The sequence below is a fragment of the Melopsittacus undulatus genome, chromosome Z, assembly GCF_012275295.1.
Source record: "Melopsittacus undulatus isolate bMelUnd1 chromosome Z, bMelUnd1.mat.Z, whole genome shotgun sequence".
In the NCBI taxonomy this organism is placed as follows: domain Eukaryota; kingdom Metazoa; phylum Chordata; class Aves; order Psittaciformes; family Psittaculidae; genus Melopsittacus; species Melopsittacus undulatus.
Window position 1 is genome coordinate 18,918,641 of NC_047557.1, and position 25,292 is coordinate 18,943,932.

At 40.1% G+C, this 25,292-nt stretch overlaps 1 protein-coding gene across 2 annotated transcripts in view; it reads right to left on the reverse strand.

Annotated features, from left to right (window-relative positions):
* Positions 1 to 575: 575 nt before the first annotated feature.
* SLC38A9 (solute carrier family 38 member 9) overlaps positions 576 to 25,292 on the reverse strand; it is a 46,990-nt gene continuing 22,273 nt past the window's right edge. For both annotated transcript variants that reach the window (XM_005151947.4, XM_031051600.2), the window contains 6 exons: positions 23,619 to 23,726; positions 20,694 to 20,800; positions 14,163 to 14,276; positions 9,937 to 10,085; positions 2,996 to 3,085; positions 576 to 1,370 (listed from right to left, as the gene is read on the reverse strand). In XM_005151947.4, the coding sequence (XP_005152004.1) occupies positions 1,205 to 1,370; positions 2,996 to 3,085; positions 9,937 to 10,085; positions 14,163 to 14,276; positions 20,694 to 20,800; positions 23,619 to 23,726 (734 nt within the window). In that variant the 3' untranslated portion in view covers positions 576 to 1,204. The remainder of the gene's footprint in view (positions 1,371 to 2,995; positions 3,086 to 9,936; positions 10,086 to 14,162; positions 14,277 to 20,693; positions 20,801 to 23,618; positions 23,727 to 25,292) is intronic.

Here is a 25,292-nt window from a genome sequence, read left to right on the forward strand (position 1 = left end):
GAGGAGGTTTTACTCTCTCTCTCCAACCACAAAAGATGACATCCCACTAGTGTCTGGTAACTTAATTATTGCATGTTTTGCATTAAGACTCAGACTCTTATACAGTATGTGAAGGAAGGTGCTTACCCATGTACACCCTCTTAATTAGCAAACAAGAAGTTAAAAGATACAACAACCCAAACACCAAAAAACCCACAACAAAACCCTTCCTGGATTTTTCTAGCTTCTGTTAGGAATTATTTAAAACTTAAATTATTTTATTTAGTCCACAGAAGAGTGCTTGCTTTGTCTGCTCACATCCAAAACATCTGGAGTAATGTAGTGGAAAAGCATAGTGAGAGACTAGAATAAGACCCTACAAGGGAGGGAGAAAGCCTGTGACTAACATTGTATCCAAAATGCATTCATAAAACAACATGCAACTCCTGATAAGGCAACTTCACAGCACTTAAGAGCCCAGTTAACAGAGTTGAAGTGAGGTAAAGCCTGGAATTCTGATTTTTATTGTCTTGTTCTAATTTCTTTCATCCTCCTGACTTTTTTCTTTGTAAGAGCCCAAATAACTTGTGCATATATTAGTTCTGAATAAAACACTGAGACATGACTTTATTGTTTCTCTTAGTTGGAATTTCCTAGAGGAAAAACATTGCCAAAACAATTTAACAGCACATTCAAAATTAAGAGTGCATTTGACCCAAATAACTATAAATGAACCTAAACCAAAACAAAACAAAAATTTCTTCCATTTTCCAAACAAAACAGGAAAATAACTGCAACAAAGGGCATTTCAAACAGTCACTGAACAACACTGTGAAAGCATGTTTGTTAATAAAGGTAAGCACAGTTCCTTTGGAGAAAAGAGAAGTTCTACAGCCTGAGGCTGAAAGCTGTGTGTTTGGAGAAGTGTGCTGTAAAAAAATTAAAGTATGTGAGCTTCATTAATCTTTGATGTACATTTAACAAAACAAGGGACCTACCTCACTGTTATGTGAAACATTTCACTTCCCATAAAACTGTTTTTAGAGGAGCAAGACAGGGTTCCTGTCAAGCACCTGAAAGATGTGTTTTGAATTTATTTCAAAGGTGCAGCTTTTCTCAAGATCATAACGAGGACTGTTCGTTCTCATGCATGACAGTGTTGCTCAAGGCTGTTGCCAAATGTCACAGTACCACTTCTGACAGGCACAGGGAGAAGGGGGAGTTTTCACAATAGGAATTGCGCAATCAGATTAGCCAGTCCAAGGAGGATTATAAAGATGTGAATGATCAATGCTGGCCACGTCAGCTGCCCAGCACGATGCTGCGAGATCACGTAGATGAGGGATGGATACATGAACACAAAGGCCAAACCACATGTTGCTCCAGAGTATCTGAGAAAAGGGGGAGAAGGGAGATGAGTTAAAAAAGAAAGAAGAATGCCTTGTGTAAACTCTTACTTCTTGTTGTCATTTCTCCCCCCCTCAAACCAATATCTACAGTTGCTAAAGATCAATTTCTGTTTCTTGCTGTCCTTCACCAGCATTTAATTGTCCCCCTTTGTGTTGCTCAGCCATCTGTTCCCCTGTACCTGCCATCTGACATGATTTTGACATCTCAGTCACATGCTCAGATGCTTCTGCAGACTAACTCCCTATCTTTGACTTAAAGTTCCTACTTCGGGGAAATGTGTCAACATACAACAGAAAAAGACAGGAGAATGCATCCTTTTTTAGGCATCCCTTACTGTTGGAACCGCGAATCTCATTGCACTCAGACATCCGAGAACACATGTTAAAGCTTGTAAGCATAGAAATGCTCCTGAATCTGCAACTTTTATTTTAATTTATTTAATGACCTCTTAGCAAACCATTCTCCAGAACCTGAAAGATCAACATGCCCTCCTGGTAACATGATGAACCACAGCAACTGAAACATATAACTGTTTCTTTTCTAACTGCTCCCTTGCTTACCAAAAGGTCATTATTTTCCCTTACTTTGAGTTTCCACCTAATAAGCTATACTGCAGCCAAATATGCGTTATTATTTTATTTCACATATTCAAATACTGCTTTTAGACAAAGCAATCACAAACATCACAATACAGACTAACCATCTGCAACACAAAACCAGTGAATACCTAAGTTAGGCTGTATCTAGAGAATTTATCAGGTAGAAGTTTACTGTTTTAAACGTTTGGTTACTGTGCACAGTGAACATGTTATGGGAGGTAGGGATCGGTTTGTAAAGAAGAGAAATGTATTGCATGATATTTATTTGGAATGAAGAACCAGAATATCTGTATTACTGGAATACAAAGGTTTTCACTAAAAGGAGAGAAAGGGAAAAAAAAAAGAAAAAAACCTTAAAATCAACACTGAGCAAAAGTAAGTTATTTTGCTACTCAAGTCAGAACCAAGCCTGTCATTCTGGTTTTATAATTGCAGATTTCTGTATTTTTAAACACCTCCCTCTCCTGGTTGCTGTAGGAAAGATGCAAACTAGGAATGAGTAACAATGATTACAAATACGGTGGTGTCAAATGTCGAAAATAAAGCTCCTTACACTGTTTCCTCTACGCTTTATCAATTCTATGTTAACATGGTAAATTTAAGATATCATTTAGAAGTACAACTTTAATGTCACTTTTCCCTTTGAAGTTACTTATTTTCTTGGATTGTTATTACAGGCTTCCAAAACAGCTTCAAATGGTCTTAACACAAAGCAAAAACTCAAGAGAAGCCACAAAATAACCAAGCAACTTTTCCCCTGACACCATAATCTTTCACGTGTATAGGTCCTTAGATACAGCTCCCATGAAACCTGGGAATCATCCCAATCACCTCAGTCACGTGTCAGAACTTTAAAACAGCTAACTGTTTGTAACTCCAAATCATTATTTACAGCTTAAAAAGGTGTAAGCTTCTTAAAACATAAAGATATAAGTACCTGTACTAATACAGTTCCTTTCAATATCAAGAGGCAAACATGCAGCAACACCACAGGCAAATTCACTCACCTTATGATACCTCCTATATTTGGATAAAATATTGCCATTGCCACTCCAGCTCCTACAATTGCTATGTTCAGGATGAGCACATGGAAAATGCTGCAGGAAAGTGAGGAAAGAATGTTAAAATCTATGTTGTATTTATTACAAAATACTACTAATTATACTTCATTTACACTAACATTTACCTGGTACATGGATGGTATTTGCATTTGTATGACTCACTCTATTAAAGCTAAAAAATAGCTTTAGGAGGACTTAATTTTTCTATTAGTTTCACAGCAAACATAACATCTACTGAATATTCAGAGTGCCAAACTCTAAATATATGGTGTTTTGACTCAAAATATTCTTAAGGAGTAAGTACCATTCTATGTATAATTTGGCAGTTCTTCTGAAAACCATCGTACGTGGTACTCAGCACTCAAGTCTCTCAGATGGATATTCAAATACCAGAAAAACAATACTGTATAACTTAATTCAAGAAAGAATTAACTTGCTCAGAGAATTATCTGAATTGCTCAAACTGAACTAATGGAAACTAACTGGATATAAACCTGGTAAACTCCTAAGAATAAAGATATAAAATCCCAAGAATCAGACTTATTAGAGAAGAAGGTTTACTGCTTCTCAGTATTGCTAAGGAAAGCCAGTTAACTAAACTGTTCACAAAAAAGTGCTATTAAAATCTACTTCCTCTCTCCCCACACATTCAGCAGGTTGCAGATCTCAAGAGACAGCACAACTGAAACCAAATATTTATGAACACAGAAAATGACAGCACTTTTTACTTTTCTGATATAACGTTTTTAGGAAGAGGGATTAAAAAGAGTGCAGGCTTAGTAATTAGGTTTGCAAATTTGGGTCAGTTCAGAATATTTTAGCAAAAACCCTGTAAAAAGCCTAACGTATTTCACTCTGGTATGCTGTGAAGCAGAAAAAGTGATTTTGTAGTTCAAAGTTGTTGCTCTTTACAAAAAATCATTCTAGCTTCTTATAACTGCAAAAGTGAAGTGGTGTGTGTGTGTTTGGTGTGAAATGAAACACTTCAACTTCTTGATCTGGGAAAAAATACTTGGGTTGGAGGGAATGTGTTTTGGCTCAACTCAAAGCAATGCTCAAGATGCTGGAGCATCCAAAACAATTCAGTGCTTGCAGAGCTGTGCTTTGCAGTTTTAATTGTTACATTTAAGCAAGATCCTCAAGAATAAAGCCAAAATCAGAAAACCTGAAAAGGACTTAAATCAGGACAAAAGGTTACACTGTGTTTCTCCCTTGGAATATCCTTGGTTTTTTTTCTACCTTTTTGAAACAGCCCCCCCAAGTTGTAGCCATCTTACTGGACAACAGGTGTTGAACTTGCAAACGGTTTCTTTTACCTTTGCAGATATTCATTCCAAGACAGGAAAAAGCCTCATTCATAATGGAGAGAACATCATTATCATTTATCAAAACTGTCCTTCTAAATAAAGAAGAATCTGGTATCTAGGGCTACTGGTAGCTGTATTATTTGAGATAGCATTTTTCTTAAGACTGTATGTCTCATGCAGGTGTGCCACAGAAGGAAAAAGGCTTTCCCATACCCCGTGACATTTAACAGGTTTCAAATTTCTCAATTTTAGCCTGACACTGGCTTATGGTACAATTAATGGTACCATCTGTCGTGGTTTAAACTAAGTTCGCCAATTCCCGGAGAGTTAGGAAGGAGAATACAAAGAATGTAGCCCCCATGGGTTGAGATAAGAATGGTTTAATTGCTAAGGCACAGCACAAAACCCCTACTGCCATTTACTACTACAAATAATAATGATACAGCAAACAACAAGCGAAAAGAATACAACACCCCACCAGCCACCGACCCATAACTCACTCCACCCTGCCCGGCCGAGCACCATGTGCTCCCTCCTCCATTTTCCTCCAGCGCTCCACCCTTCCAGCCCTCTCTCCCAGTTGCATCCTGGGCATCACGTGCTATGGTATGGAATACCTCTTTGGCTAGCCTGGGTCAGGTGTCCTGTCTCTCCTTCCTCCCGGCCTCCCCTCCTCCCCGGCAGAGCATGAGCTCAGAAAAGGCCCTGAACAAAAACACCCCCAAAACATGCTCGCTATCAAGCAACTGTTCGCAGCCCATAACTCAAAACACAGCACTGCACCAGCTACAAGAAGAAGAAAAATGACTGCTACTGCTCAACCCATGACACCATCACACATTGCAAATGGGCAGTTAGAAAAACAGTATTCTGTAGGAATAACGATACCTGCTTATTATGGCTGTAGGAAGTATTTAGATGATACCAGAGATCGGGGAAGACTTGGGCCCTTTTTACCCAACGTTCTGTTTGCACATAGCTGTTTTCTAAGCAGCATCACTTTCTTCGTCATGGTCACAGGCAGCAGAATTGGGCAGCCTGCCCATTGCAGGGCTGGACTGTCCCCCTGGGCAGCCTAATGAGGTTTGGTGCTCTGAGGCACAGGCTGGATTGCCTTAAGGATGCTGTAATTCACAAAAGAGGCATACTCCTACAATCCACATGCACTCTGTCTTGTACATTCAGTCCTCAGTCTCAGTATTCTCAGTTGGACAGAGGAAGACTCTATCTCTTTGCTATGAAAGGAATCACTGCTCACCTGCAAAAATCCAGTAACCCCACAACAAGCATAGTAGAGAGGAGGGAAAAGTAAATCAAGATCTCCTCTAAGTCTCTTTTTTACCCCATTGCAAGGTTAACTTTTCAGACTGACAGAGTCAAGAAACAACCTGGTATGCCAAAAAATCACTACAAGGCTTGCTCTATCAAGTTCTGTCCCGTGGAAGTGAAAGTTTAGCCACTGAACAACAGTTACCACATATATCAAATGAACTTCAGCATCATCAAAGTAAGAATCGTATTGAAAACTGTGAAACCAAAGCCTAGGGCAAGAGATGTTTAAAGAAAGAGACTGATTGTAAATCCTCTCAGGTTAGATGCAAGAAAATTAGAAGTGCTGGACTCAGCATGGAGTCATACACAATAAGGGAAAAGGAAAACAGAAAAGCAAGGAGAAAAGCAAAACAGGATCATTTAAGTAATAATTTTTTAAATATTACTGTGTCTAAAAATGCATTTTCTTCCTCACTCAAGTGACATCGGGTGAAAATACTAGGAATTAGAGAAGTTACGAAGCAAGACAGAAGACCCATGCGAACAGCAGAAATCTATTTAATTGCATCAGAAGACACGCATCTGTGGGAGAACTGGCAGGTCTGCTGGGCTACCATGGAGTAAAAGGAGGACAAGCTTTAAGGAAAGCCAAATGATTTCTGTCCATCAGCTTATTTTAACATCTGAAAACATGAAAGATGTCAAAAAGTTCTAAAATCTTATCAGATGACTATGCAAAGCATTTTATGTGCAGCACATAATTAATCAAGGGAATCTTTGTTGCAAATATCGCTGTAGCTAAGTCAGTAACAATAATAAAAAAACAGCATTCTGTACACGTAAGATCTAAAGTCACATAAGAAACAGCAGATAAACAACATGCCTTTGGCCCTATGTCACCCATTAAATGATGCCATTGCAAACATATCTCACTTTAGAAAATAATTTCCCAATACACAGCATTTTGGCGTTCCTTTACAAAACCAGGAAGAGAACAGAATGAACAATTCCTTGGGTTTTGTCCCAGTACGTCACTTGCTATGTTGTAGTCTGTACACCAGCATAGATTTTGCAAAATGAGAGAAGGGATTGGGATGCTTTCTCTTGTCTCTGAGTCTTCTGCAGGAAGCACAGAAAGGCTTAAGATGTCAGAAGATTTCTGTGCCAGCATGTCTATGTATGTATTTGTTTCCAAGACAGGAACAGATGTAGAGAAGAAGCTTTTACTGACAGAACATGATATCTCACTAGGGACGTAAGTCTCACCTCTGCGCCTGCCAAGATCATGGAGCAGATCCTCCTGGAAACTACGCTAAAGGCACATGGAAAATAAGGTCATCATTGGTGACAGCCAGAATGGCTTCACTAAAGGCAAGTCATGCCTGATCAATCTGGTGGCCTTCTACAAAGGGGCTACAGAACGGATGGATAGGGGCTAAGCAGGTGACGTTGTCTACCTGGACTTGTGCAAATCATCTGACATTGTCTCACATGACATTCTTATGTCTAAACTGGAGAGACATCAATTTGATAGGTGGATCACTCGGTGGATAAAGAACTGGCTGGATGGCTGCACACAAAGTGTTGTGGTCAACAGTTCAATGTCCGGCTGGAGACCAGTAACGAGTGGTGTCCCTCAGGGATCAGTGTTGGGACCGGTCTTGTTTAACATCTTTGTTTGTGACATGGACAGTGGGATTGAGTGTGCCCTCAGCAAGTTTGCCGATGACACCAAGCTGTGTGGTTTGGTTGATACACTGGTGGGAAGGAATGCCATCCAGAGGGACCTTGACACACTTGTGAGGTGGGCTGATGCCAACCTCATGAAGTTTAACCATGACAAGTGCAAGGTCCTACACCTGGGTCAGAGCAATCCCAGGCACAGCTAAAGGTTGGGCAAAGAAGAGATTCAGAGCTGCTCTGCAGAGGACTTGAGGGTGTTGGTCGATGAGAAAATGAACATGAGCCGGCTTCAGTGCGCGCTTACAGCCCAGAAAGCCAACCGTATCCTGGGCTGCATCAAAAGGAGCATGACCAGAAGGTCAAAGGAGGTGATCCTGCCCCTCTGCTCTGCTCTCATGAGACCCCACCTGCAGTCCTGTATTCAGGTCTGAGGTCCCCAGCATAAGAAGGACATGGAACTACTTGAGCAAGTCAGGGGGAGGCTATGAAGATGCTCTGAAAGTTGGAACCTCACTCCTATGAAGACAGGCTGAGAGAGTTGGGCTTGTTCAGCCTGGAGAAGGCCCTGTGGGAGGCTATAGAGCAGCTTCCAGTGCCTAAAGAGGCCAACAAGTAATCTGGAGAGGGACTTTTTACAAGGGCCTGTAGTGACAGGGCAAGGGGGAATGGCTTTAAAGTGACAGAGGGGAGATTGAGGTTAGATATTAGGAAGAAATTCTTTACTGTGAGGGTGCTGAGGCGCTGGCACAGGGTGCCCAGAGAAGCTGTGGCTGCCCCATCCCTGGCAGTGTTCAAAGCCAGGTTGGATAGAGCTTGGAGCAACCCGGTCTAGTGGAAGGTGTCCCTGCTCATGGCAGAGGGGTTGGAACTGGATGATCCTTAAGGTCCCTTCCAACCCAACCCATTCTATATATTTCAGCAGCTGGTAAAAATGAACTAGCGCATCCTAATGATGTTAAATCTATAAACAAAACCAAAGCAAACCTTTCTGTAAAAACTGAGCAGTATTGGCTAGAAAAGGTTGAGCTGGAAAGCTGCAAATGTAATTGAACAAAACAGAAAAGTGCTTCATGTTGAGTTGTACCAGTTAGTCCCCATTGCATAGGAAAACTAAGGGCCAACCTTGCTAGTTGTAAATGCAGAGAAGCCAGAGCCTAGAGGTTGCTTGAATGATTTCTGTATTGTATTTAAGGTACCTGGGATACTAGGGAGGGAGACACAGCCAGACAGCCAGAATATACTCTCTTATCACTGTAGATTGGAGAGATTTGAGTGGCTTCCTAGAAACCATTTTTGACTTCTCAGAAACTTTAAACACCTCCCTATGAGGAGTCTAAAATAAAAAAAGTGAAGCTACCCACAGGATGTCCTGGAGGCAAGAACCAAAAGAACCAGGCAAGTATTTGCATCATCACATTCGTCACACGATGAAGGCTTAAAACAGCAATCTGGAATTAACCTGAGAAGAGACTGGTATGAAACTGTAGGGAAATGAAAACCTTTCTGGTCAGGGAGTAACTGAAGGGAGGAGATAGGAAGAGGCACATCCACATAATATATAGGACATGGCTATTTCCCACTGGCTGTGAAATCCATGTTTAGCACTTAAATCAATGGCCTTGTTTCCAACCGTAACTTGTAGCAGTTCCTAAAAATCTCTTCAACGCTGAACTGCATACAATTTAGCATCAAAAAAAGTAGGCACTTATTTCACTGCCTAATTTTAGGCATACAATTTCTAGACCTTCTTAAATCTATTTTAGGACCCACAAGAAACCTGAAACTTGGAACAATGTTTTCCAAGACCTGTATGCTACTGCTGATGCCACAGAGGAAATACACACTTCTTCCTGGGATATTTTTTCCTTTCCTTTGTCAACAGTAATTCACAGCATAAAATAAGAAACTTGGAAATAAATGCCAAATTGGTTGTGACAAATTCAGACAATACTCCAAATATAATGTCCCAGGTTTTATTTAAATAACCCCAAAACAACAAAACTAAAATTGAGATCTGGATCAGCTCTTTCCCTGGAGTTCATGCAGTGTACAAATGCAGAGGTGTGGCTCATCTCTGAAATTAGCATGTGAAAAGCTATTTTTATAAGCATAGCAGCAGCCAAGATAACACAGCTAACAACTCACTTAGCTATTAGCTCTGTATGAAAACATATGGAAGATTACTAGTTACGCACAATCAAAACACGTATTACACCCTGAGAGGTTAATAACCAGAGTAGTATGTGCTTCACAGCATAAAGACTTCTTGATGAAATGTTTCTGGACTGAACAAAATCTTTTTCCTGTAAAACTTTATTTTTGCAATAGAGATACATAAAACAAAAGAACTGGGTTAACAAAACTCTATTATTACTGACAAAATGAAGAGCTAAAACAGAAGAACCCCTCCCCATTCTGCTCTGCCAAGCTGCAGCAGTCCTGATCAGCAGGCAAGTTTATTTTGCATGCCTATTCGCCCCCTGATTCTGCAAACATCGTGAAATTAGCTTTTGAAATGTACCTAATGCAGCAAAGGAAATCCCCAAAAGCTCAGTCAAATTTCTGACAACAAAAGGCCAGTTAAGCAAAGTATGCCAAGTTCCTGTCAAGGGGTAGACTTCTTACCTGGGGTAAGCATTTCCAAAAAACTGTCTTAACAGCTGAACTCGTGCCAGATACCCCAACAGTGGGTATACAGTCATCATCTGGAACAGCAGAAATATTCTTGCAACAAATGACATGATGTCATCACTGGGAAAGTTATCTAGAAAATTCTAAACACAGGAATAATGTTATTCTTATCAATAACATATTGATATGTTATATATATATGCTGATTCTTAATAGCTATGTGCAAGAAAGAGATAAAAACCAAGCAACTTCAACTGCTAAATGAAATCCATTACATGAAAACCCCTCTCTCTTTTAGAATTGTCTTACCACCAAATGCCAACTGATTTTTAATATTGCAGGGATGATGTCAACTTTTGTGTTACCATTAAAGATGGAAATATCTTCCCGTAGCATGGGGAACAAACAAGATGAATTAGAGATGTGGGCACATCTACAGGGCTATGATATAATAGGCATCACCGAAACATGGTGGGATGGCTCCTTTGACTGGAGTGTTGGAATGGAAGGTTACAGGCTTTTAAGAAAAGACAGGCCCGGCCGGCAGGGAGGGACAGTTGCTGTTTATGTTAGGGATAGGCTGGAGAGTATGGAACTCTGTCTGGGGACAGGTGAGCAGTTAATAGAGAGTTTGTGTGTCAGGGTTATGGGGAAATCAGTGATGGGAGACATTACTGTGGGGATCTGTTACAGACCACCTGATCAAGAGGAACCTGTGGATGAAGAACTCTACAGACAAATAGGAAAAGCCTCACGCTCACAGGCCCTTGTTCTCATGGGGGACTTCAACCACCCTGACATCTGTTGGGGCAACGGTACAGCCCAGCACAAGCAATCCAGAAGGTTTCTCAATTGTGTGGAAGACAATTTCCTTCTGCACGTAATAGAGGACCCAACAAGGAGAGGTGCCCTGCTTGACCTCATGCTCACCAATAGGGAAGGGCTCGTTGGAAATGTGATGCTCCAGGGCAGTCTTGGATGCAGTGATCACGAGATGGTCGAATTCGAGGTCCACAGGACAGTGAGAAGAGCGTGCAGTAAGCTCACTGTCCTGGACTGCAGGAGAGCAGACTTTGGCCTCTTCAGGAACCTGCTTAGTAGGGTTCCATGGGATATAGCCCTAGAGGGCAAGGGGGCCCAAGACTCTTGGTTAACATTCAAGGATCAGCTGCTACAAGCTCAGGAGTATTGCATCCTGACTAGAAGGAAGTGCAGCAGGAGGGCCAGGAGACCTCCTTGGATGGATAAGGAGCTGCTGAGAAAAATTCACAGGAAAAAAGAGGCTTGGAAACAAGGACAGGTGGCCTGGGATGAATACAGGGATGTTGTCAGGGCAGTTAGGGACCAAGTTAGGAAAGCTAAGGCCCAACTGGAGCTAAACTTGGCAAGGGATGTAAACGATAAGAGGAAGGGATTTTATAGGTATGTAGCAGCTAAAAAACAGACTAAGGACAATGTAGACACCCTCCGGAAGCTTTCAGGAGAACTGGCTACACAGGACTCGGAGAAGGCTGAGGTTCTGAATGGCTTCTTTGCCTCGGTCTTCACTGGCAAAGGCTCTGACCGCAGCACCCGAGTCTTGGAAGGCGGACGCAGGGACTGTGAAAACCTAGACCTTGGGCCCACTGTAGGAGAGGATCTGGTTCGAGAACATCTCAAGAACCCGAACGTACACAAGTCCATGGGCCCTGATGAAATCCATCTGCGGGTCCTGAAGGAGCTGGTGAATGAAGTTGCAAAGCCACTGACCATCATATTTGAAAAGTCATGGCAGACAGGTGAAGTTCCTGAAGACTGGAAAAAGGGAAATATAACCCCCATTTTCAAGAAGGGGAAAATGGATGACCCAGGGAATTACAGACCAGTCAGTCTCACCCCTGTGCCTGGCAAAATCTGGGAGCAGATTCTCCTGGAAGGCATGCTAGGGCACATGAAAAACAACAAGGTGCTTGGTGACAGCCAGCATGGCTTCAATAAGGGGAAATCCTGCCTGACCAATTTGGTGGCCTTCTATGATGGGGCTACAAAAGTGATGGACAGGGGTAGAGCAGTTGACATCATCTACCTGGACTTGTGCAAAGCGTTTGACACTGTCCCACAAGACATCCTTGTCTCTAAATTGGAGAGACATCAATTTGATAGGTGGACCACTCGGTGGATAAAGAACTGGCTGGATGGTCGCACTCAAAAAGCTGTGGTCAATGGTTCAATGTCCGGCTGGAGACCAGTAACGAGTGGTGCCCCTCAGGGATTGGTGTTAGGATCGGTCTTGTTCAACATCTTTGTTGGTGACATGGACAGTGGGATTGAGTGTGCCCTCAGCAAGTTTGCTGATGACACCAAGCTGTGTGGTTCAGTTGATACGCTAGAGGGAAGGAATGCCATTCAGAGGGACCTTGACACACTTGTGAGGTGGGCTGATGCCAACCTCATGAAGTTTAACCATGCCAAGTGCAAGGTCCTACACCTGGGTGGGAGCAATCCCAGGCACAGCTACAGGTTGGGCAGAGAAGAGATTCAGAGCAGCCCAAGGAGAAGGACTTGAGGGTGTTGGTCGATGAGAAAATGAACAGGAGCCATCTTCAGTATTCTGGGCTGCATCAAGAGGAGCGTGACCAGTAGGTCAAAGGAGGTGATCCTGCCCCTCTACTCTGCTCTTGTGAGACCTCACCTGGAGTATTGTGTGCAGTTCTGGTGTCCTCAACATAAAAAGGACATGGAACTGTTGGAACAAGTCCAGAGGAGGGCCACGACGATGATCAGGGGACTGGAGCACCTCCTGTATGAAGACAGGCTGAGAAAGTTGGGGCTGTTCAGCCTGGAGAAGAGAAGGCTGCGTGGAGACCTCATAGCAGCCTTCCAGTATCTGAAGGGGGCCTATAGGGATGCTGGGGAGGGACTATTCATTACAGACTGTAGTGACAGGACAAGGGGTAATGGGTTGAAACTTAAACAGCAGAGGTTTAGACTGGATATAAGGAAGAAATTCTTTACTGTTAGGGTGATGAGGCACTGGAATGGGTTGCCCAGGGAGGTTGTGAATACTCCATCCCTGGCAGCGTTCAAGGACAGGCTGGATAAAGCCTTGGGTGATATGGTTTAGTGTGAGGTGTCCCTGCCCATGGCAGGGGGTTGGAACTAGATGATCTTAAGGTTCTTTCCAACCCTAACTATTCTATGATTCTATGCTTCTGAACATCCCAAATAATCAAGGCTTTGGAAAGGGCATATGGTTTTTTTAGGCAGATGAATTCATATGCTCCTACACCTGTCATATCATATCTAGATATTAAAAAGTTATTTAATCATTAAAACTGGACCATATACTACAAATGAGAATGTCTGAAAAAGCAGTATAAGACTTAAGTATCATGGAAGTATACAAATGGCTTCGTAAGTATTTAGGATAACTAGAGAAAATAAATGGTAAGAAAATATCTTGTCATCTATTATTTACCTGTGGATTTTACCCCATTAAGTCATTTCAAGGGGTTCAAAAAAATCACTTAACGGTTAAACAGCGGTACCAGTTCTAACTAACCTACTGTCAGAGGAAGCCTTTAAATGCTGTTTCGTTGCTAAATATTGCAAGAGACATGGAATACCTGGCATAAAATGGATCACCAACTGATAACTGCTATTTGAAGTCATTTAGGGTGTGGTAATCAATTTCACATATAGGATGATAAGAGTTTAGCAGCCTTCACAGGGTGTTTTATGTGGTGCTGTTATCTGAAGAACTCTGCTGACAAGGCTCGCCATAGTGTTAGGCTCCAAACCTACCCGCAGCAAGGACTCCTACCTAAATGAGTCTGCACTTGCATCATATTTCTTTTTCTGGAGTATCTGAAGACAGTTCCAATGAGTGGGATTGGTCACTACACACACAACTAAACAAAATTTTCAGGATTAAAGAAGCTAAAGAAATTTAAGTTTCTGTTCATTTGGTCATTTTGGTCCTTTCTTCATCACTTTCGTAACAGTATTTATTAAATGTTTGTTTTTTTACAGAACTACTGTCCACCAGACATGAATATAAATGAGATAACAGAAGTATTACTCATCTGCTTGTGCCCATGAGGCATTAGCCAGCTGTCCAGAGTCAAGAACAGATGTGTTTGCCAGGGTGAGCCATGAAGCAAGAAGCAGTAGCTGTTCTCTTTTTAATACACATTTACTGAAAGATCAAGGACAAATACATATTGCAGTAAAAATCTCACCTGTTCAATACATTCTTTGGATAGCGGTGGTGAAGGAAAAGAAGCAAAAATTATCACCCCGACATACAGGTACGTTAATCCCACCAAGAAGTATGCAATAGAGAGGTCTCTCACCTGAGGGAAAAAAAAAATCTTATTTTGGCCAGCAATGACACGAAAACAGACAAAATAAAACACTTATGAAGAGATTCCTATGACATTTGTTACTGTCGCTTTTGTATTTATTACTGTTTAATACTTATTACTTCTATTACTTAAATGGAGGCTTCAAAATTGGTCCTGGGTCAGATCAGAAAGCTGCAAAAGGATACCACAAAGTGGTTCTAGACAAGTATTATTTATCTATCTACATACAGAAAAGGCTTGAAGAAACAGATACGCCAATAGATGTAACACATTATTGCTGGATGCACAAGCATACACTAGTTACTAAATGAAACAAACAACACCCTCTACTTTCCTACATTTAATTATCCCTACTAAGAGCCTTGGGACACAGAGACAACTGTCGAAGACAGAAAGCACAGCAATGCCATGTGTAAAATATCTTGTCAGGATGAAACTCTTGCAATTAAAGACATCAGCCTACCCATCTGCAGGTATAATATAAACAACATTTTTTAAGAAGCTGCTTTGAAACCCAAGAGGATGGTCCACACAAGCTGGCTCCAAACCAGAAAACAGTATGCCAGGCTGCTGTGAAAATGGAAGACATAACTTATACACCATTAAATACAAATACAAACAAAGACAAATAAAATAGAAAGGCATAGGTGGGCACAGAGGTATGTATGTCCTTTAGCTTTACAACTGTATTTTAGTACTTTAAAATTGCATATTCACTTTATCACTAATTTTTTATAAACATCTCAGGTAAATGCAGTAAATAATCATCAAAGGTTTTTAATTTACATGTACCTAAATACAGGTATTAACTTCAGTGTTCACTCCTGAAAATTTTGACTGTATTTATAAAGTATCTAGTGTATAGAAAAGATTGTCAATGACGTAAAAATAATTAAAAAGGTTTTTTAGCACCATTTAGCACTGGAAAATAAGCAGCAAATCTTCTTCAGTACTTTATGAATTTGCAGAATCCACATATACATCAGAATGACCTCACAGCACTGTACTTAGTATTCTCCTACATTAGCTCTCTTTTTTTTTTTTGGAAATAAAGTGGGAGACCATTTGATTCCAGTTATTAGCTAACTAAATTCTGTCTAAGCTTATGCTACACTACAAACCACTCGCTACCTTACAGCAAACCATTTGTTCAGCTGCTGCTGATAATCAGCTCCTTAAAGGATTACTGGTAATGCTTCAATACATCACCCTATTCTCCTATGACTGAAAGCAAGTCTTATTAACTCAGGCAAAGTACCAAATTAGGACTGCATGGCTTCCAGAACAGGATCATTATTACGGTCTCCAGCTGGCTCACCAAGCATGGGCAAAGCCTTCTCACATCGGTACATGCAAATGTTTTCCTAAGTGTTTCTTCACATTCTATCCTTGACATATTCTATACCTTTCTGGGGTCTTCTGAAGAAAGGCGGTACCCAAGGAAAGAAAAGCATACTAGATTACAAGTTTCAAGAACACTCCAAAAGGAAGCCTGTTTTAGTGAAGGAACTGCAATTTCCTGCTCATTTTGCCATTGCTTCTGGAGTAGAAGACTGATGCCTTTTTCTCAGCGTGCAATAGGCTAGTGGTATTTTCCATCAGACAATGCGCTGTTAGCGTGCATTCCAGGGTAGCCTTCACGCCTCTGGCAGCTGCAACCTCTTCCTCCTGCCGACTACATACATGCAGCTGGAAGATGCTTCCCTAGTTTTCACTCTCCTTGTGCTGTTCACTGAGTAAGGACCAGCAACTTCCATGAGGGGTTGAGCAATAGCAATTTCTTTCATGCATACTTTAAAGTACTCAGTTATACAAGAAGCTGTACAGGATTTTGTATAACAGCTACCTCTTCAAAGGCACCAGTGCCCATCCTAAAAACTAAGTTTAGGAATACTAAATCTGAGCATTAAGATTTCTTTCTGGATTTATGAGTAACTTAAATGCAGGAAGCAGAGACTAAGGAAGGTAAGGTGGTTTTGCAAGGTGACATGGACTCTCATCTCCTGCAGTCACGAGTTGAACAATTTCTCAAAATGCACCCAAGTCCTTCTTTAGGCACATTATCTGACAAAATCCGTTTTCACTTGCATTTGGTATTTTTAGGTGTATTCCTCATGCATGAAGACAGCATAGTAACTCACAGTTGTTATTTGTTATTTTGTATCGTAAAACTATTTTTGCTGTGACAAGTACTTGCAGCTGTGAGGGCAAGCAATATGAAATTGAATTCTTACTACTTCATTTGGACTACACTTGATTAAGAGTGGATAGCTGATGTGCTATTACCTCTGACTATACTAACCAGCTTAATGTTCCTACAGTTCTTCAGTGTGTACGCTTTAATCTGTTCTGAAACTAGGTGCTGAGATAATTTTATTAACATATTTTTATAGCATGTAACAATACACCTTTTTCTTCAGGTATTGTCACCGTATGAAGAAAACCCAGATTTTGATTTCCATAAGGAACAAGAAAAGAAATGGGCAACTCAAATACCTGAATTTATTTTTTTCTCAAACATCCATCACCTCCCTTGCAAACACCTGCATCTGCATGTAAGGTGGTTGTTTTGTACAAGAGTGTGTTATTTGTGTATATAACATCTTTTGATTAATGTTCATTACTCTTCAGGACACCTAGGTTCACCCCTAAAGATCGTGACTATAAATACTCTTGAGACAGCACAATTCCAGCTAAAACCAAAGGACACGTGGAGAGACATGAAAGGATTAATTTTAAGTAACAGAGGAATAATCGCATTTGTCTATTTTAAATGTCAAATTAATCCGTTTATATTCAGAGTGAACATTACTGTGATGGTAGCTGCCTAAGCATAAAAAATACGTCAGTCATCACACCTGAAGTTTATAATCTAAGAATCAAATGTAGAAAAAATGTGGAGGGAAAGAATCAAAGATAACATGCAGGTCATGGCCATAAGGATTACAGCTTGCCACCTACCAAGCTGCTGTCAAATATACTTGAAGTAACAGGCAGATTTTGAGGTGAAACTTGGAGAACGTGTTAACTGCAGTTATTGCTGACCAGGAGCTTTCCTAGTCAGATGCACAGAACAAAGTGTTGAAAGTGCCTCTGGAAGGACAGAAAATAGGGTGCTGTGGCTGGTGGCAGCAACAGCAGAACAAAGGCAGAAATCAGTCTCCTAACAAAAGGATGAGTCTGATAATCAACAAAGAAAACTTTGAGAGTAGAAGACATGATATCACACTTACAGACTAGTACCCAGGCGCAGCCTGGACATGCAGCACAGGCCTGGACACAGACACAGTGACAGCTCTGTGGCTCTGCAGATATTTCCTATGTAGTGCTGAAAAGAACAGGCAACTTTCAGGCCTTGTCTTCCTTATTGCATGCCATAGAGAAAACAGTTAATTTTTCTCTCAGTACCAAAGTGAAAGATAGTTTGTAGAGATGCTTCTTGGATGGAGATGCCTATATTGGTGCTTAACAATTATTACCACATTAGAAGAAGTGCCTTTTGATATCCCATTTCAGACTGGTCACTTCTAGAAAGAGAGATGTTGCCTCTGCAATATCTCAACAGGACTCTGATCCATATCATAAGAACACACTTAACCTGTTCAAGCATCAAGGGCAAGTGGTAACATTTAATAAGGTGACAAAAAATACTTCATCAGGATGCATAATGCTGTGCATAATTTTGGATGGAAAGAGAAACCAATAGTAGAGCAGCATCAGTGGAAGCTCACTCTTTACAGGGAATAAATAGTTTTTGAATATGGCAGAAAAGTAGAACTATTCACATGCCTTCTGCAGTTACCTTCTGGACAAAAAACATCCCCACACTACCAGCCCTTCCCCCAGGGTAAGTCCACAAACAACTGTTAAGACACAGTACTAGCATATTTATGCCTCTAGATCACATTCTGGGCTTGTGTAGCATCTGTACAGTTGCTCAGGGAACCAGATCACAGACACGAATCAGAAAAAAACCCTAAAGAACAACCAACCAACCCAATGCAAACGCAAACAAAAAACCCAATTAATCAAATCACCCTTTTACTGTTGGGTTAGTTTTCTAGGCAATCAGTTTCCAAGCTAGGGTTTTTGGAACTAGTTGTGCAGTGCACAAAATCTTGAACTGATAAATATTAAGAGGACAGCAGTGGGAGATGGGAACAGGGAGTTCAACTTTGAATTGCAGGCTAAGAACCCTGCTCACAGGGCTTCTTCAGGCTTTGCTGCTGACATTTGACTTATCCAGTGCACTGCTCCTCTCACACCCACACCACTGTACTGGAATAGCAGCCAAAGGAATCCTCCCCTCTGTGTGTGTTTTAGCTTTGGGCAGTGATACACGCCTGTGACCAGAATGGAAGCTGCTATTGTTTTGGATTTCTGACTCCATAAAAGGAATGTTGTTGTTTCTCTTACTTTTTTTCCAGCTCCCCAAAGGGTTGTTCTTATGACCACTAGTTTCAGCAAGTTCAAAACAGTACTTTTCCAGCTTGCCATGTTCTATGTCTTTTCATAGAACTCTGACGGAAGTGACATGGAGTCTCCATTAGACTCCCCATGAGATACTGATACAAGAAAGCATCTTGCTGATGTGAATACACAGGAAAAAAAAACACCCTATACATATGTAAACCTCCCACTTAGTCCAGCAGCTTAGTGAAATAAGCACAAACAGCTTTTCAAGAGCATCAGTGCTTCATTAACATTTGGAAAGCACCAACAGACCTAGGTGAAAGGCTGCTGTAATCTCTAGCCAAATAAAACTTCTAGAGGAACCATGCACAGATTTGCTTTAACATTAAAAACCTTTCCTGCTGTACTTAATGGTGCTCTTTCCCTGCAATTTTAACACTCTCCTGTAATGCAAGAGTCTTGTCAAGGACTTGGGATCCATGTTAGAACTCACTTGGAAATTCAGCTTAAACTCTAGGAAGGGCATTCAGAATAGCTGATTCAAATGCAAGCAGCAGTTTCTTCCTCCTTAACACAGGAAAAGCAAACTGCAGAAGATTCCAGGTGCTGCTATTTGCAGTTGAATGCTTACTATCATGTAAATGAAAGGGGAAATGCCAAAGGAAAAGTCTTGAAGGTGGCAGGGAAGCATTAAGCATTTGCTGCATACAGAGCTGATTGCTGGAGCCACCACACTTTTAGAACTTGAAAGCTACAGCTGAAGAGAGTGAGCACTCTAGCTCTTTTCCATATCACGAGATATTCTTATAAAAACTGAGAAAAAATTACTTAGTTTTCTTTCGCCGGAGCTTCACTAACCCCCTTTTTAGTTAAAACTATATTCAGAAATGCCTATAAAGCCCAAGATGCTTTCCTGGAGGAGAATTTATAACTCTTTTGCAGAGGTGTTCACTCACAAGCTAGTCCTGGTTCAGAGGTACAAAAAAGTAATTGGGCAGATTACTGAAGCAAAAGGTCATCTCATTGCATTGGCACATAATATGCATTTCACCTCTGAATAATCAAATCAGGTATATTTTATCACATGTGTTGGCAACTGGCTCTAGTTCCCAACAAGGTTCAATCCCACTTTGAGCAGAGGTGTTGGACAAGATGACATCCAGAGGTCCCTTCAAACCTCAACCATACTGTGATTCTGCACCAGTTTATCATACAGTTAATACTCTTAAAACTTTGCATGTTACTGTAGTTACCTTTACAGCTAAGATTTGAATGAAGCTGGACAAGAATCCTATAAAGTAGGGAAGAAAAAAATAAAGTAAAAGTAAAAATGTACTCTATGACTAACTCTATCATGTTTACTCCATTTTGTATTTTATAATGGGAAGATATTAAGAAAGAATGCAGTTCCATATGGATGAGCAATACATATTTTTTTCTAGGGCAAAGCACCAGCCCAAAGTCTACATATCACAAAGATTCCCAATCCAGGCTTTAACTCTGAGGATTTCCTAAATAGGATCAGGTTTCCCTATGAATCTTGATTACTGAAGCAAAAAACTACTGAAACAACTCTGATTAAAAATATTATACAGACCCCAACACTGTTGTTCGGGACTCTGCTAAAATCAGTCTTGTGCCCTTTGTTCTCCAGCATTTTTAATTCTAAAATCGGTCAGCTTTTCTAGGGTCTTAGAATATTGTCAAACCTTCTGCCTCTTGTGTGTAATTTGGCCATTTAATACCAGCCTGACCACTAATAAGTCTAGGACACTTTTCAAGGCTTTAATCTGAAAAAATTGTAATGCATCTGTTACTCACTGGTAGCCAATAAATGTATGTATAACTGGTTTCTTATGAGATGACAAAAGTGAGTTACATTTTCTGAAGCTATCACAATTCCTGAATCAATTTCAAGATGAAGCAGACAGGAAAAAATCAGTGTTGCCTGGCTATCCAGATACAAATCAGCAGTCTTGTGAAATTACTTACATTGTTTTCTTGATTCCTGTTATTTTGAAGAAGTGTGATGACACAATTGTGGATGAAGAAGGCAAGTGTCAGAACCCCTGTCAGCTGAGGGAACTGAATTCTGAACTCTAAGGGAGGAGAAAAAGTGTTAATAACTTACTTCTTTGAAACAACGCCAAAATGGAGAGGAGATACAGTGCTGTAGAACCTGCTGGCAGAAACATCAGCCTCCATGTCAAAATGGGACAATCTATTTCATCTTTGACCATAGCCAAAGCAGATATTTAATAATGAAGTACAAAATGGTTACTATATAACTCTCCAGCAAAATTTTTCAGGAGATCCCAACCATCAAAGATTGTTAGGATAATTTAGGATTTACACAAACTTTTCTGCCTCTTAACAGTTTAACTGAAAAACATTTTTGAGGAATTAAGGCTGCATATCTCTTGCTTCCTGAATAGGGAGACATGGGAAGGAATCATACCCTGTGAGCATCTTTTGTTGTTAAGAAGTTACTTAAGCTACCCCAGGAAATACGAGGTCTGTAGATGTTCAAGGGGTTCTGCTTACAAACCAGGGCATAAAGAAAGGCAGACCAACTTCTTATTTACAGAAGAAGTATTTATTTACTTGTCTCCATGGGAATACCATTGCTCTGCCTCTTTTAATACTTCAAGCACAGTGTTCACAAGATTGTGTTTCTGGAAGCACTGCAATGGGTCTAGGAATTCACTGATGTGTGACATCATTAAAGCAGCATCCTGTTGGTATTATATAAGAATGTATGTACTCTTTAGTGTTCACAGCAATTAGAGATCCCTGAGCTAGCTCAGCTTCTGGAAAGCATCCAGCAGTGTAGCAAAACACTCATCAGAGGCTCACAAGCCCTTACAGATCAAACCACAGACAGCTCCATGCAAACATATTTAAGCCAATTGTCTCTTAAGAAGTCAGCAAGGTAAACACACCCCAGGAATTACTGAAGGGCTTATCCAGATTGAAAGAATATGCCTTCCCTAGGGCCAGATTCACTGTATCTTCAATACCTAAGTAGTATGATGTGCTACTGATACAATTAAAGAGTGCAAGCAACTTTTGGGCTTGTTTTTTATCCACTACTTTAATCTCAATAATAAAAAGCAAACCGATTCAGAATCTTTCAGCACTGCATTTCCCCCATCACAACAACAACCAGTAATAGCCAGATTTATATGCATCAGCTATGTGGTTTGTCTATCTTCTACCTGTACTAGTCACATTGCCAAAATAAACTGAGTGTACCACCTCTTAGTGACCTGTGGGCACATGGGTCATGCTATAACAAATTTTACACAGGACTGCTTAACAGATCAACTTCAAGATGCTTAAAACCTGATTTCTTAGATGTAGTCTGTCTTCCAATTTACACTGGTTTGTTAGTGAACTTTAGTTTGGGCCAATTTTCTCCTGTGTTCTCAGGAAGAGTCCATAGCTCTGAGGCCATGCAAGCATTTGAAGACTGTCTGCTGGGGCAGTTCAGGTTGAAACCACTTTTCCAAGCTTGCAGTGGAGGAAGACAAAACACTGTGGTTCTTTCTACTTACAGATACCATTCAGAATATTGGCATACAAAATAAATTAGGTCATTAACACAGATGACAATAATCCAGTGATTTGAAATAAAATTTTTTACACTGGAGACAAAAGTATTTTATTAGTCCAAAAATTCTGTCCAAAAGTAAAGGCTAGTTATACAGGAAAATATACAGCATAGAGAGCACTGTTTCATAACCACCTACATCTATCTTTTAGTGTATCTTTTTCGTACTTATGCTGCAGTAGTCAGGAGGATTCTTAGGGAATTATGAAGATAATCCTGTCCACCCTTAAAGCATCTGCTTTGGTCTTGCACACAGTCATACTCAGCAAAACCCATCTGACTTTGAAGACTCAGCATGAAAGGACAATAATCTTTTTTTCTTGGTGACATAACCAAGCTGAAGAAACTGCTTTAAATAACCTTTCACTTGCTGCTTGGCATTCAGATCTTGAAAGAGATGAATGCCTAGCAGAAAAGGAATGACCTTTACTAGTTATGGAAAAATGAACAAACAGCTTTGATGACAGCTAGAAGTTTAGGGGTGGAGAAGGGGAATACCGGGTTTTTAGCAGACCTCTTTGTCAAACATACATAGAGTATGCTAGCTAAGCTGTTCATTCAGCTTGTGCCAGATCAATTTCAGTTCTGCTAGAGAGCTGCATCAATCCAGAGTGGTAGAAGACAACAAAGAGTAAGCAGATGCAAGACCACTGAAACTGTCATGTGAACACACTTAAACCAGCTGAATTTCGTATTTGTATCTTTACTCAGCTATCTGTAGTTTACTTACTTACAATTAATTGTTGCACAGTGCATTAACATGATTCCACAAATTAGATCAGATTCTGTTACAAACAGGGACAAATTCTGGTGTTTCTTCAATTTTATTTATTTCTATATTGATAAAGTATTTTCAAAACCCATCCTAATGTTTTCAGTTATCCTTGTTTTCTTTTCCAATTCTACATTATTGGACCTAACAATAGTTTGCAACCCATGTATAAAACTGTTAAAACAGTGCTTATTGTGACTGGTACACTAAAAATGCACAAACCTGTAACAGAAACTCTATGAAGGTGCATATCTCTGAATTTTGTCTTAAGTAAATAAATAACCTTTAAAGAAAGACAAACTACTTTTGTTTCTAAGAACAGAAGGAGTGATAATAATTCAACAGTACATGGGACATCTCCTTGGCCTGTTGTAAAGGATGTAGCCTCTACATGTTAATCAGACGTCAGACTTCATTTCCTCATTTTATTTATGTAACAGAGGTGTTAAAAGGTGAGAAATTCACTAATTAATTACTTCAAAAACATCTTAACCCTATCATCTATATGCTTCATTAATACATTTTATCTTACCTGGTACAAAAAAATCATTCTCTGTAAACCAGTTGTATTCTAAGTGGATTCCCAGATGGGCAGCCTTTACAGTAACCAGAAGAACTAAGTAGACAACTGAAACTGTACCTGGAAAAGACCAGAGCCAAACAAACACCACGAGAAGTAGAAAGTATTTAGCTGTGTTTTATTCCTGCTCTATCCAACTAGTTACCTATAGCCCAAACACTTCAAGTTGGTATTCATTCTTAAAAACATAGAAAATGTCTAAATTTTCTTTTTCTTTGTATCTTTTATAGGTCAGAGAGAAAGAATAATGCACTTGAACCCAATGCAAGCTTTCAGCATGTTTAATGTTTTTCAGATGCTACACTAGTGACAGTGGAAATACCACCTTGTAATCCCTGTTGCTGGGCAGCCAGGGAGATCTTCAGGTAGTAACAGGTAAGTTCCAGCATGAGCTGTTAGGATTTTAATTTAACATGAGACAAAGCTGGCCACTGTACTGCATTTACTACAATGTCTATTGAGTCACTGATGTTTTGAACCAAATAGCCCAATGAGATAGGAATGTTTACTGCAATTGTGAACTTTACACTGGGAGCTAGAAGCTGGTAATGACATTTGTCCCCTATTGATTTAAACTTTACCATAACCTTGGATAACCTTGATTATAAGACTGGCTTTGCATTCCATCTCATTGGGTCAGGGGTATCCAGCAATACAGGTAGAGGACTACAAATATGATCACAGATCGGTATAAATGCCTTGCTGTGTCTGCATATGGGATGGACAGCATAGGATTTTGTCTCTGCCATTTGAAAGAGATAAGGGCAGAATGGTAACTATCTAAAAATTGAAGGAAACTGTGCAACTGTTCAAGTAAGTAAAGCTACTGCAGTGCAACCTGCTGGCCAGTAATACTGTTAGTCACCAGAGAACAGGTTGTAAGTGGAGACAAAGAAACAGGACTTTCACAGTTCGCAGTAGATTCAGGTAAGACATCAATTCATTCTAGCACTATCTCCAGGGTTAAAAAATAAACTGAAGAAATCATCATTTGATGACACAGATCATAGTTAAGGAATTAGGAAGTTAAAGGTTCTGTAATTTAGGATCAGCTTAACAGCTAAAATATTCTGTATTTTCCTGACCATTCAGGTTTCCATAGGTTTAAAAGTAAGTAAAAGTTCTCCATTAAGAATATTTCAGCATCTCGAAAATTTGCCTTTATTTTTTTCCTTATCCTATCAGATTGAAGGTTTACAAAAATCAAGTCAATTTTGAACAGTTTCTGAATTACATAATAATCTACTGAAGTTATAACAAATTTTGTATTTTAATATTCAGATTCTCAATAAACTAGTTGTCCATGATTTGCCTGTTTTTAAAACAGATACAGTTATGGCTAGATCTCACTTGGTAAAATATTTTCTTATCCCTGATGTTTTTACATCCCTACTTTTTACACAGAAGCACTAACACCCATCTTCTGTGCTATATTATCATCTAGTGGTTCCAGCCACAGTAAATCCAAGCTCTAGTTGTGTGTCTCACTGGAACAGAGGACAAAGTAGACCTTCAATTCCCTGTCCTCTACCTCCTCGGATAAGAGGAAATGACCTCATATTGCACCAGTGAGGTTTAGCTTGGGTATTAAAAGAAAAACCTTCACCAAATGGCTATCAAGCATTG